The sequence below is a fragment of the Saccopteryx bilineata genome, chromosome X (genome assembly GCF_036850765.1).
Source record: "Saccopteryx bilineata isolate mSacBil1 chromosome X, mSacBil1_pri_phased_curated, whole genome shotgun sequence".
Taxonomy (NCBI): Eukaryota; Metazoa; Chordata; class Mammalia; order Chiroptera; family Emballonuridae; genus Saccopteryx; species Saccopteryx bilineata.
In genome coordinates, this window is record NC_089502.1 from 2,421,409 (window position 1) to 2,435,350 (window position 13,942).

Genomic DNA, 13,942 nt, shown 5'->3' on the forward strand with positions numbered 1-13,942 from the left:
CAAATGTGGTAATGTGTCAGAACTCTAGAACTACTGTGAATTATAAAAATATTCTTTTTAACAAACCTTCTTGCAAAATCTCTGTCAGGAATTTTCAAGGATAAAAAGATTTTCTTTGTGTTACTAGGCTACAAGATCAAGCAGCTGAGACCATTGAAGCTCTGCATGCAGCAGGTCTGAAAGTCTGGGTGCTTACTGGGGATAAGATGGAAACAGCCAAATCTACCTGCTATGCCTGCCGCCTTTTCCAAACCAGCACCGAACTCTTGGAACTGACCACAAAGACCATAGAAGAAAGTGAAAGGAAAGAAGATCGATTACATGAATTGTTGATAGAATATCGTAAGAAGTTGGTGCATGAATTTCCTAAAAGTACTAGAAGCCTTAAAAGGTAAGAAAGTGCATCAGTTTCTTATACATAGACATAGGTACAGATGCAAATCATTGCTGCTATGCAGAAAGCTCCGTTTACTACTTATTATTCTTTGTTTGCAGGTATGTTATCCTTGTAAATTAAAAACCTTCCCTGAGGATGTGTCTTTTGGCCAAGATGACATTATTTGGCACTTTCTTCCTCTCTTTTAATTTAAAAGAAAACCCGCACTTCTCAAGGTTTAGGAAACTAGTTCAGTTTCTCAAGGTTTCGGGTCGGCATATTTAGCACTGATGTTCTGGCCTGACCCATGTTAGGAAAAAAATACTTCTTTTCACAGTATGTTAAAGTTGAACATAATAAAACTATCTGTATTAGTTTCCATGTATTTTGAGACCCTAGAGCTATTTTCTTTATAGATTTTCATGCTCCAGAACTCCAGACAGAACTAAATTCTTGTTAACATAGACACTTTGAATTTGCTTTCAACTGGCTACTTAGGGAGGAATTTTGGAGCCTAAGGATCTCAAGGAAAGCCACTGATCCACAATAATTCGATGATGTATTTTTTTATGCTTATTGACTAGGGCTTAGCTTTGTCTAAATCAATTACTGGAATTTACCTTAGTCATAAACAAATGGATTTCTTCAACACAAATGCCACAGGATATGCCTGCACTAAATTCAAAGACCCCCTAGATCAGGGGTCTCAAACTCACAGCCCACTGAACAATTTTGTGCAGCCCGCAGACTAATCCACGAAGTTCAAAATATTTTGGATAAAATTAGTAAGCCCGTGGATTAGTCTGCGGGCCGCACAAAATTGTTCGGTGGGCCGCGAGTTTGAGACCCCTGCCCTAGATAATACAATACTGTTTTTCATTTTTGAGCACACTCTTTGTCCAGGAACAATGTTAAGCACCGTATATAATTATTCTCATTTGATCTTCACTACAACCCAGTAAGGCAATCTTATTTTCTTCATTTTACAATAGGAAAACTAAGGCTCAGGGAGACTGACTTACTCAAGATCACACAGCTAATAAGGGAAGGAACAATTTTATCCCATTCTAGAGCCCATGCTATATATCTTTAACTATGCTATATCTGCATCCTCATCTCTAGTATTTAAACAAACTGTAAAAATGAATAGCCCATATTCAGGCATCAATGAGAAAAAACAGGTTCTTATTAAATGCATATTTATAGAGACAGTCCAAACTGCATGCATCTCACTTCTCTATTTTTCTTAGTCTGCTCAGGCTACCATAACAAAATACTATACATTGGTGGCTTAAAAAATGGAAATTAATTCCTCAAATCTGGTGTGCTCCCTCTTTCCAACTTGCAGAAGGCTATCCTCTCAGTGTGGCCTCACATATGTCCCAATTGCTCCATTTCCAAATACTGTCACATTGTGGGTTAGGGCTTCAATATAGGACTTTATGGGGCCATAATTCAGTCCATAGCAGCATTCAGCAGCTCTGGGCACTTTTATAAAAGATAGAGCTTATGGAAAACTTAATTAACAGCTTAGAACATTCCCTCTTCCTGGCTCATTTGTTTGGAGTTGGGTGGGTACAGTTCTTTCTCCAAGTTCCATAGGTGTCAGACCTACAGTCACCTTTGCCAGCTTCTGCTCCTTTGTCCCTTCCACTTTGGATCAGTCACCAAATCTTATTTATTTTCTCATTTTCACTGCTAGTACTCCACATCAGATTTGTATCAACTCATGACCGCAATCCTGTAAGCTCCTCTCCCAGACAACTGTTCCTTAAATGTAAAGTACATGCTGCCTTTATCATATCCCTGCTCAGAAACCTTCAGTAGCTCTCCATTACCCACAGAATTAATATGCTCCAAGGGCCTCAAGTAATGTTTTCAACTTGCTTTCCTAATATACCACAGCATCTATTCTCTCCCCCCACCTTATACCCTGTCTTTCAACTTTCATTTCATATATAATGCCTCACAAAGAACTGGCTGTTTTCCCGTGTATTTATTGTCCCAGTCACTGGAGACTGACCATTTAATATCTTAGTTTAGTTTGGTATATCATGAACACTCTGTCACCACAAGGAGATATTCTGCATCCAAGGAAAGATTAGTTAATAATTCTTTTCATTCTTCCATATGGCCTAATTATATTTGACATTTATAAATACTGTTTGATTGATTATTGAGCCACTGTTTTCTATACATTAAGTCGGCTATGTGGGTAGGGGAGCAGAGAAGGATGACACATGTTTGGTATCTCTTTAGTGAAAAAATGTTCATGAAATTATAAAGCAAAATATGGATAAATTATAAGGTCTACTGGAAAGTTCTGTCCGTTTCTATCACAACAAGTTTTGACACATAAGCACATGTTTATTTGTAGCATGTGTGCCTCTCTATTTTTATCACTTAATGTATACATACTGACGTAGCAAATTAATTAAAACAGAGTTGATTCACGTTAGTCTTATGTGTGAAGCGATAGTGTACCCATGGCTACTGATAAAGTTCATTTACGCCACTGTAATTTTTACGAATTTCAACAAGGAAGAAATGCTACAGAAGCATGTCTGTCGCATCCACCATATTCCCCGGACTTAGCACCCTCAAAATTTTTTGAAGGGCAAAAAATTCAAAAGTGAAGAAGATATCAAACAAGCACTGGTTCAATTTTTCACATCAAAAGATAAAACATTTTTCAAAAATGGGATATACAAATTGCCCTCATGCTGGCAAGAAATCATTAATAATAATGGCAATTATATTATTTAATAAACTTTATTGACGGTAAGAAAAATTTGTATTTTGTTTTATTCCAAAAATGGACAGAACTTTCTAGTAGACCTTATATAAATAAACTATTATGGTGTTACAATATACACCAAAAAAAAATGTGGACTAACGGATAGCTGAAGCATGTTAGGCTCTCTCCACTCCACATTTGGGCCATAGAACAGCAGCTCAGTTATCACCAGAAGCTTGTTAGAAATATAAAATTTCATGTCCCATCCCAAACCTACTGAATCAGAATCTACAAGAACCCCATAATTTTTAACAAGGTACATTTAAACATTAAACTTTCAGAAGCATCAAGTTAGATAAATTAATGTATAATGATGAGATTAAGCGGTGTCTGATTTCACTGCGGTGGTTCTCAAATGGCACCCAGTATTTCCTGAGCTAACATTAACTAATCACTGTTTGTTTGTTTTTTAATTATATAAAAAATGAAATGTTAGTTAATACAGTTTTCTCAATTATAAGTTTTTCCTCATATGTTTTGTTAAATGCTTGGCATTGGTTATATTTGTCATCCTGGCACCTAATACCTTTTAGTACTTCCTGTGTGTGAGAATCACCTACAGAGCTTTATAAAGTATACCTGTGTACAACAGAGCCCTACCCAAGATAACTCTGATTTAACTTGTCTGGGGATAGACCTCAGGCATGGGCAAGTTTTTAAAGCTGCTCACATGATTCTAATGGGAAGGTTAAGAACCACTAATTTAGTATGAAATGATACTTAAGGAATGTTTATCACTGTATGATATTTTTTAATGAACTCTGTATATTTTAGGTCCTCTATCTTACTTGAGAAGCCAGGTCTACTGATACTTTATGTCATTCAGGCAAAAATATTAGTAAAAGGCCTTCTGTGATTATAGACTTCAAAGCCATTCTCTCTTTTTTTTTGTATTGTTAAGGAGTTTTCAGATTTACTAAAAAACTCTTTATATCAGAGTTTGACTGATCTATAATTTCCAAAATTCACCTTCAGTTTCTTATACAGAGTTTGATACTAAATGTCCATTATGCCATCTGTATATGTAGCTTGATTCTCAGACACATGATGAAAAGTTTCTGTTGTGCAATAATTAGAAACAGTTGCTTTTTTAGAATATATAGATTCAGAAACCAGATTGATGAAGACCCTTATGTGAGCTCTTCCTCCTAGTTTAAAAGATAGCAGGTTTCTAAATAGAATTGTATAGTAGATTCAAAACAGCATTGTTTTTATTTCTCAGTGCATGGACAGAACATCAGGAATATGGATTAATCATCGATGGCTCCACATTGTCACTCATATTAAATTCTAGTCAAGACTCCAGTTCTAACAACTATAAAAGCATTTTCCTGCAGATTTGTATGAAGTGTACTGCTGTGCTCTGCTGCCGGATGGCACCATTACAGAAAGCACAGGTAACTGGATATTAGTTTATGTTTTATTCTGGGGACTTAATATATGCATGTGAATATGTTCTCTTTACTTAAAATTTGTTTCTTCTTCAAAGAGCCATTATTACCTCATTACATCTTCTCTGGCTACATCTTCTTTGTTGTCAGTCAGGAGTCATCCCATCAATTTGAATTAAACCTATGTTTTACCTTTTTGTTCCCTCAACCTGGCTGTCCAGTTCCTTGCCTTTCAAACTTCTCTGATGAATGTTTGGTGCCTTCTGCCTTCCCTAGTCCCGTGCATTCTTTCTTTTCATCTTATTCTGTTGGATCGCCTAGAGGAGAGCAATGACCCCTTTGCTGATTCCATCATCCATCAAGCTGTCTTCCATTCTCCTCAGTTCTCCACTGCAGTTGACATTATTAATTAAATCCTCCTGAAAACTGTCCTCTTTCGGTTTCCATGATTGTAAACAATACCACTCCCCCCCCAATTTAGCAAATCAAGTATTTTTTTTTATTTTGTTTCATTCTCTGTTTTATCCATAATTAACAGTTCCTCTGGTCTTGACTTTGCATTTTCATTAAGTCTCATATTTCTGGCTGCCTTCTAGACAACTCCATATGGACTCCCCACTGTCACATTAAATTCTAGTGTTCAAAACAGATCTTACAATTTTCTCCTCCAATCCAGTTTGTTTTATGTGTTCATTATTCTTGTTACCAGTGCCATTTTTCTTTTGCTATCTAAGTCTCCAAACTACCTCTGACCTTGCTCTTCTCCTTCACTCCACATATGGTCACCATGTTCTGTTGATTCTGCCTTTTGTTGTAGCTCTCATTTTGGTGCCATCTTTTTAAATCTTTTATTTCTAATCAGTCTAAACTCTTAAGACTTTACACAGAGACTATTTGACTTGGTTCCCTTGCTTTCACAATTCCCCTTTAAACTCTTTTCCCATACCAAATTAATCTTGCTAAAACACAACTCTCATCATATATTATTGCTCACATACTTTCAGTAGTTTCTTAGTCCCTTAAGATGAAAGGCAGATGACCCAACATGGCACTCAGAGCTTGCCCCATTGGCCCTTAATGTGTGTCGACATATTTTGTGTCTGTCATAACTCCTATATCCAGTGTGAGTTGTTCCTCCTTTGTGTCCTTTGCACATACTGTGTACTTGCCAACTTCCAAGCTTTTCTCCTATCATTTCTTCAACTGGAATTCTCTTGGCCTAACAAAAATTATACTCATAATAAAACTGAACTCAAGGGTCACCTACCATATGCTTTCTTTTTCAGTTCCTCCAGCCTGCAATGATCTGCTTCACTTTGCTTTCTTATACTCGCTGTATCCAAGGAACTTAGAGTCTCAGTTACACACTTTTTCCAACTGCTATATATGCTATAGACCAGTGGTCCCCAACCTTTTTTGGGCCACTGACCGGTTTAATGTCAGAAAATATTTTCACGAACCGGCCTTTAAAAGGTTTTTTTTTTTAATTAATTTATTTATTCATTATTAGAGAGGAGAAACAGAGAGGGAGAGAGAGGAGAGAGAGACAGAGAGAGAGAAGGGGGAGGAGCTGGAAGCATCAACTCCCATATGTGCCTTGACCAGGCAAGCCCAGGGTTTTGAACTGGCGATCTCAGCATTTCCAGGTAGACGCTCTATCCACTGCGCCACCACAGGTCAGGCCCGAACCGGCCTTTAGAGTGGGACAGATAAATGTATCATGTGACCGAGACAAGTGTCAAGAGTGAGTCTTAGGTGGATATAACAGAGGGAATCTGGTCATTTTAGAAAATAAAACATCGTTCAGACTTAAATATAAAAAAAACAGAAATAATATAAGTTATTTATTCTTTCTCTGCAGACCGGTACCAAATGGCCCATGGACTGGCCCCATGGTCTGCAGCCTGGGGCTTGGGGGCCACTGCTATAGACTATTTTTTCATATGTGTTAGTCTTGATTCTTCAGATTCTTCAACTGCTTTCTCTATATCCAGGGGATGACTGTGTTTTTGGTTTTTCTTTTACATACAGTCCACCCCCTGCCTTACACATGAACACACATGTGCGTGCATGCACACACACACATGCACACACACACAACCCATCCTAATTTAGGGCATTGTCTTTGACTGCTTTCTTCTCATTCTCAATTTGCAACACACCAGGTGCTCTTCTTTTTTTTTCTTGTTTTTGTTTTTATTTAAACTTCAGAGCCCTGGTTAGTCCAGTTAGAGAAGCACATCCTGCCAGGACAGGATCCATAGAAATCTGTCCCATTATTCAGAAGCAATATCACCTTTTACACCCCCTACAATCATTGTTGCTTAAATTGTTCACCTTGGTTTTGACTACTCTATTGCCCAGACTGATGTGCGAATTCCTGACCCCATGCTGCTTCTCTTGCTCAGAATATGGAGCCCTCTGTGGTGCAGTACTCAGTCCATTTTATTTCTTTCACTGTAATAACTTCTGGGTCATCCCCTACCCATCTGTCATGGCCATATAGGTGATTTTCAAGTCACTTCTCCAATCCAAATTTTTGGGGTTTTACTTTACTTTTGTAGCTTCTTACTGAACACATCTTCTTGAGTGTGTAATTATCACCTCAACTCTGTCATCTCTAGAGCCCAACTGTTATTTTCTTTGTCTTTTTCTACATCTGTTACTAAACTGACTACTTCCAGGTCTAGATTCAAAACAAATCTCTGTTGACTTCCACAGTGCTTAACCCGTACCATGTGGAACAAGTCACTGAATTCTGTTTTCTAGTACGTCATTGTCTTTTCCATTCCTTCTTTTCTTTCCATTATAACTAGCCACCTAACTTCTCCTTGCTTTGCTTATTCTTCCCGTTCCTCTAGCACCCTGCTATCACGTTCAGAATATCACTCCCTGTAATAAGGGAGTGCCTATCCATTAATAAGGGATAAGCCCCAGGTGTGCCTATCCATTCCCCCCTTTATGAAAACTCATTGATCCGTTCAAGCCAGATAAGTTTTCTGAGCATATACCTGGTTGTACGTCTTAGAACATGACATTTTCTTTCTCTGGAATATTCCTTCAACCCCCTTTTCCTCATCTTATCTATTACCCCTCTGAAAAACCATTTGTAATTGCTGTGGCATATGGTGTCCACTTCCTTCTCCAAGATCACAGGCCTTCCTTTTTTTAAAAATATTATTTTTTTAATTTGTTTTTTATTCATTTTTAGAGAGAGGAGAGAGAGAGAGAGAAAGAGTGAAAGAGGGGGGAATAGCAGGAAGCATCAACTCCCATATGTGTCCCGACCAGGCAAACCCAGGGCTTTGAACGGTGACTTCAGCATTCACGGTTAATGCTCTATCCACTGTGCCACCACAGGCCAGAAAATAGACCTTCTTATGTGGGTGGCTTCGATCAATGGTTTTCAACTGCTGGTCTGTCAAAAATTCCATGCTGACCCACAAAAGAGTTAACCACACTGATGTCCAGCGGTTGAAAACCACTAACTTAGAGGACAATGTAATATATTTCCTTGCAGTTTATCGCATACTGTTACCTTATGTTGTTAATCTGATTATATAGTATTAATATTCTTCTATTCATTTCCTATTGCTACTATTTCGTCATGTGCTTTTAAGGTGTATGACAAAGCCTTGTATCTTTTTTTGGTCTTTGTACATTGCTTTGCACATTGTACATGCATTTATAGTTGATCATTACCTTTTGATAAATTGATTTCTTTTTCATGAAGCTCCTCTAGAGATTGAAGAGAAGTTCTTAATCCAGGTGACCTGAGGCTCAGTAAAAAAACAACAACAACAAAATCCATGTTTATCTAAATCTTTCATTATTTTATAGCTCATGATCACATGTCTTTTTCTCTTTGCACAAGAACAAACTTTAACCTTTTTCAATCTGTATTTTCATGCAGCAGCTGTCACCCTTGATAATCTCATTGACTTTCTAGATCTTTCCTAGCTGCAGGTTTTCTTTCTTAAGGTACAAATCATTATTGCACATAGTATAACAAGTGCAATTAGTTTAACAAGTATTGTAGCCCATAAAAAACAATTGAGTTTGGGTTTAATTTTGTCTTTGACTCACAAATTTTTTTCTGACAGTCTTATAAAGTTGTTTATTTTAAAGAAGCCATGCGAGAGGAGGGATTGGAAGAAAGCTGGCATTTTATAGTGCCATCATTTCTGTGTTGAATTGAATTGGATGTGGGTTTTGGGGTATCCTATTTAAATACTAAGTATAACCTGACTGAATTTGGTTTAAAGAAAGACTCGGGTGGTTTAGCCTTGTAGAAACTATTTTTAATCACTTAGGTTATGTTTAGAATGGATTTTATTTATGTTAGCTGGTGAACACAATTGTTAGGCCAGAATTTTTACAAGGCATTGTTTAAGTACTGAATTATATAAGCTTTTAAAAGCTGCTGGCTTCTTTGGGATTTTGAGGGTTGACACATAAAGCAGTTATTATCTATACAACCTACATTGGTGGACAGCGTCTTACCCAGTACACATCCTACAGTCACCTCCACCACAAGATTTATTTTATTCAGTACCTACCATGAACACAGCATTGAGATTCATTATGTCACTGACGCCTTGAAGAGATCCTCAAGGAACAGTGACAGGCTTTTTACACATATCTCAGATAGTTTCTGCAAATCTGACCCCTTTAAATGTTCCCTTTTACAATGCAGTGACCTATTGGAGAGATGAAGTTATATTGGGCAGTGGGAGAAACTTAGCTGGCAGCTAGATGAGTGCAGGAATTGAAGATGAGATGAGTCCCTGGGAATAGGGTTGTAGTACACCAAGGGGGAGTGGAAATGTTGGAGGGGAAGAGATAAGGAGAGGTTCCCCCAAACATTTTTCTCTCACTTCCCACTTTTGTTCCTCTCCATGGCACCCCCCCCCAATCAGCTTTTTGATCTCCACTGTCATACATTCAACACCTAATCTGAAAAGGCACATAAAGCAATGACAAAAGAGGGAGATATGTTGACCTCTAATACAGGTAAAGAGGCAGAGGTTTTTTGACAATTTGTATATTCATGAACCAGAAACAAGTGGGCACTGGCATTACATTTTGAAAAACTGTTCTTCTGCCTCTGAGAATTCAAGACTATTGTGCATATATGCAAAGATTTCCTCTCTGTTTGCAAGGCCTCCTTTACGAGTGTGAATGAGGCATGTATTGCTAATGTAGTACAATTCACATTCGCTTTTGACCATTTCTATACTTCTTTTGTACTTAATATTTAGATTGTCAGAATGGTGAAGAATTTAAAAGGCAGCCCAATAACACTGTCGATAGGTGATGGTGCCAATGATGTCAGTATGATCTTGGAATCCCATGTGGGAATAGGTAAGAAACATCTAATGAACAGGCTTCCAAGACGCAACTTCTCCTATCATAGAAGAACTATTACACTTTCATGACCATACCTTAATAATTGTATTTCTTATTAGCTCTCTAGTTCTCTACATTATCTCAATTATATTAACCACTAAATTAACCCACACAAGCACTATAGATGCCCAAGAAGTAGAAACTATTTGAACTATTCTACCAGCTATTATCCTTATTATAATTGCATTACCATCCCTTCGAATTCTTTACATAATGGATGAAATTAATAATCCTTCTATTACCGTTAAAACAATAGGCCATCAGTGATATTGAAGTTATGAATATACAGACTATGAAGACTTAAATTTTGACTCTTATATAATTCCCACATCTGACCTAGCACCCGGCCAAATTCGTCTGCTAGAAGTAGATAATCGAGTGGTTTTACCTATGGAACTTACTGTCCGTATATTAATTTCATCAGAAGATGTCCTACACTCTTGAGCCGTCCCATCCCTAGGTCTAAAAACAGACGCTATTCCAGGACGTCTAAATCAAACAACCCTGCTTTCTGGTACAGGGGTCTTATATTCTAGAGAGATTGTTTTGATTGCTCTTCCTGAATTCAAATTTGGAATGATAATTGTTAATTGAATCAAGGTCCTCATTCAATCATACAACATGTCCATCCCAATGTCCTACCTCTGGGAAAAATGTAACAATACAAAGTTGAGGATCTTTTTATATGTGCCAAGTAAAATGAATTTCCCAAGCACAATTGATCATTTAGCTTTTGCTTTGACAGCATGTGTGAAATTTTATTGATTTTCCACTCCAGGCCAGATCGCCTGCTTATGTTGCTGTACTATATATATTTTGAGATTAAGTATTTGGTACTAAGAAGTGGTAATTGCTTGGCTGGTTTTCTACATGGTAATAGTATTAGTGGGTGGTTTGCGCTGTAGTGTTGAATTTATATGTTGGCTTGTAACAACTGCTTCTCTACAACTTGTACCCTCGCCACCCCACCCTGCTTCAGGTTGCTGGTAAAGCAGCAACCCTAACTTCCCAGCAAAGTTTTTTTTTGTTTTTGTTTTTTTAAGGAGAGAAATAATGGAATTAGTGTCTTGAGAATTCTTGTACTGCAGTTTGGATACTCATGGTTATCCAGTGTGGAAATGGTCTAAAGCTGCTTGAGCTCTTAGAAACTTGGTCTACTACTGAGAGTTTCAGTCAGTGAAAGAACTTCACAATCTCATTGTAGCTTTTTAGTTTTGAGCTGCTAGACCACGAACTACAGGTCTATGAGTTGCTTTAATATTGCACCCTCTGTAGCGCCATGCACAATTAAGAACTAAGTGGCTTTAAAATAATTTCCAGATTTTATTTTTTCTCAAGATAATATTTGCCTTATAATGAGTAAAATAATGGTTCTATTTAATTGTTGTATATTGTGTTATAAGTAGGTATATTGTGTTATACAAATTAAACTTAGTTTTCTTGTTTATTGTTAAGTCTCATTGTCATTGTTACTTTTTATTTAATAAAACTAAGCTGAACTATATAATTGAACTATAACATGTAAACAAGTTGAAAATAGGGAAATAACAAATCAGTAGCTTGTTTATTCTATAAAATACTCACCCTGTAGAGATTTTCTTTTTTAGGCATTAAAGGCAAAGAAGGTCGCCAAGCAGCTAGGAATAGTGATTATTCTGTGCCAAAGTTTAAACATTTAAAGAAACTGCTGTTGGCTCATGGACATCTATATTATGTGAGAATAGCACACCTTGTACAGTATTTTTTCTATAAGGTATGTTATCAAATAATTGCAATTTAATTTAAGACTGCTTAATCCAGCATGGGCTCATTTTAGTCATAGTATTTTTCCTCCTTTTTTCGTGTTTCTTTTGCTGTTTTCATACAGAAAGTTATGGTCAGCCAAAACAGAGATCTGTTTATGTAATCAGAAACCAGAAATGCCTTTGAATGCAAGATATTTGAGATGTAATTTTAAGTCAGCTTTCTTTGAAGTATAGCTTAAATACAATAAACTGTACCCATTAAAAGCATATAGTTCTATTTTGACAAGTGTGTGTATTTAAGTACCACCCCAATTAAAACTAGAATATTTCCATCATTCTAGAGTGTTTCCTGTGCTCCTTCTCAGTCAGTCTCCTGCACCCCTGATTGAAACAGTGACTAAGTTGATTTACATTAACATTCATAGCATGCAGATAGTAATATATAGCATGCAATATGTAATTTTAGATATAATTTATGCACTATACATATTAAATATGCCTGTTTTGAAACTAAATAGAATTACAGGCACTCTTGTGTCTGGCCTGTTTCACTCAGCATTTTTTGAGCTTTACCCAGGTTGTATCATCTATCAATAGTTGGCTCCCTTTTATCCTGAACAATATTCTAAACTACTTCTTTGAGTAGACTTATCTTTTCCAGTGAAATTGCACAGATAAAAGCAGCTATAAGCAGGATTGCATTGACTAAGGAGTAAAAGGACGGAGACTGTGCTTGCTCATGCTCTATCCTGCCTTGACGTTCCTCAGATTTGAAATTTATGAATACAATGTAAGGCACTCACTTGACACATAATGAACCTGTCATATATGAAGGTGCAGTAACTGGTCTAAAGTATGCAAATCATTTTTAGGCAACATTGCCCAGAAGTTGATCTTCTAACCTATATTCTGTTCAATATAGGTTTTGAATTTTTTTTTAACTTTTCATTTTATTTAATTTTATTTTTTATTTTTTCATTTTTCCGAAGCTGGAAATGGGGAGGCAGTCAGACAGACTCCCGCATGCACCCGGCCAGGATCCACCTGGCATGCCTACCAGGGGGCGATGCTTTGCCCCTCTGGGGCGACACTCTGTTGCATCCAGAGCCACTCTAGCACCTGGGGCAGAGGCCAAGGAGCCATCCCCAGCGCCCGGGCCATCTTTGCTCCAATGGAGCCTTGGCTGCGGGAGGGGAAGAGAGAGACAGAGAGGAAGGGGGGGGTGGAGAAGCAAATGGGCGCTTCTCCTATGTGCCCTGGCCAGGAATCGAACCCGGGTCCCCCGCACACCAGGCCGATGCTCTACCGCTGAGCCAACCGGCCAGGGCTGACCTGTTCTGTCTATACAAATTAATGTATGAATACATTGTTTTATACACTATATATAGTAGCCTTTGTATTTTTTATTGAGCTATAATTCAAATAACATAGTTCACTGCAGCATATACAGTGGCTTTTAGTATGTTCACTATGATGTGCATCCATCACCACTCTCTAATTCCAGAATGTTTCTATCACCCCACTAAGAAGCTACAAACCTATTAACAGTCAGCTCCAAAACATTTGTTTTGCACTTTGACCTTTTCATTTAATATAGCATGAACCTTTTTTTCACCCAGTTAAATATTCATCTAAAATACAGTAATTGTTCAGTGCCCCAAACCTCCATGATTAGACACTGATATAGTTTCCACAATCACTCTTTGGTTTTCTTTTTTTTTTTAATCTTAGTACCAATGAGAATACATTGTTAAACTGAGGCTGCATGCTCATTTTGTCTACCAAAGAGTAGATTTTACAAAAGATCTCAATTCGATTTCAGTTTAAATCAAGTTAATGTGCCAATTTTAAAAGATTTAATTAAGGTGTTCAATACCCTGTATTTCACAGGACGGACAGCTCAGCAACTGTTTTTGTGTGTCAGTTTTCTGTGATCAAGTCCAGGCCTTATAAACTTGATATGTACAGAAATATATATAACTGTTATCTCAGGTTTACAGATTTGCCGAGACCCTGTCAACCAGTATGAACTGGTATCCAAGCCAAACATCAATGATGATTAATAATGATAATTATCCTAGTATGTGTATTGTACTTTGCTGGTTGACTAAAGCATATTTTTTCTTATTTAAACCTCATAAATTTCCTATGGGGCAATTAGTATTATTTCCATTTAAAATATGTAGAAAGTAGGGTTCAGAGAACTTATATAACTTGCCTTTGG

The 13,942-nt window shown here is 37.2% G+C and overlaps 1 protein-coding gene across 4 annotated transcripts in view; it reads left to right on the forward strand.

The window, feature by feature from the left end:
* ATP11C (ATPase phospholipid transporting 11C) overlaps positions 1-13,942 on the forward strand; it is a 228,964-nt gene that overhangs the window by 173,979 nt on the left and 41,043 nt on the right. For all 4 annotated transcript variants that reach the window (XM_066248822.1, XM_066248823.1, XM_066248824.1 and 1 more), the window contains 4 exons: positions 128-391; positions 4,396-4,570; positions 9,826-9,928; positions 11,581-11,726. In XM_066248822.1, coding sequence (XP_066104919.1) covers positions 128-391; positions 4,396-4,570; positions 9,826-9,928; positions 11,581-11,726 — 688 coding nt within the window. The remainder of the gene's footprint in view (positions 1-127; positions 392-4,395; positions 4,571-9,825; positions 9,929-11,580; positions 11,727-13,942) is intronic.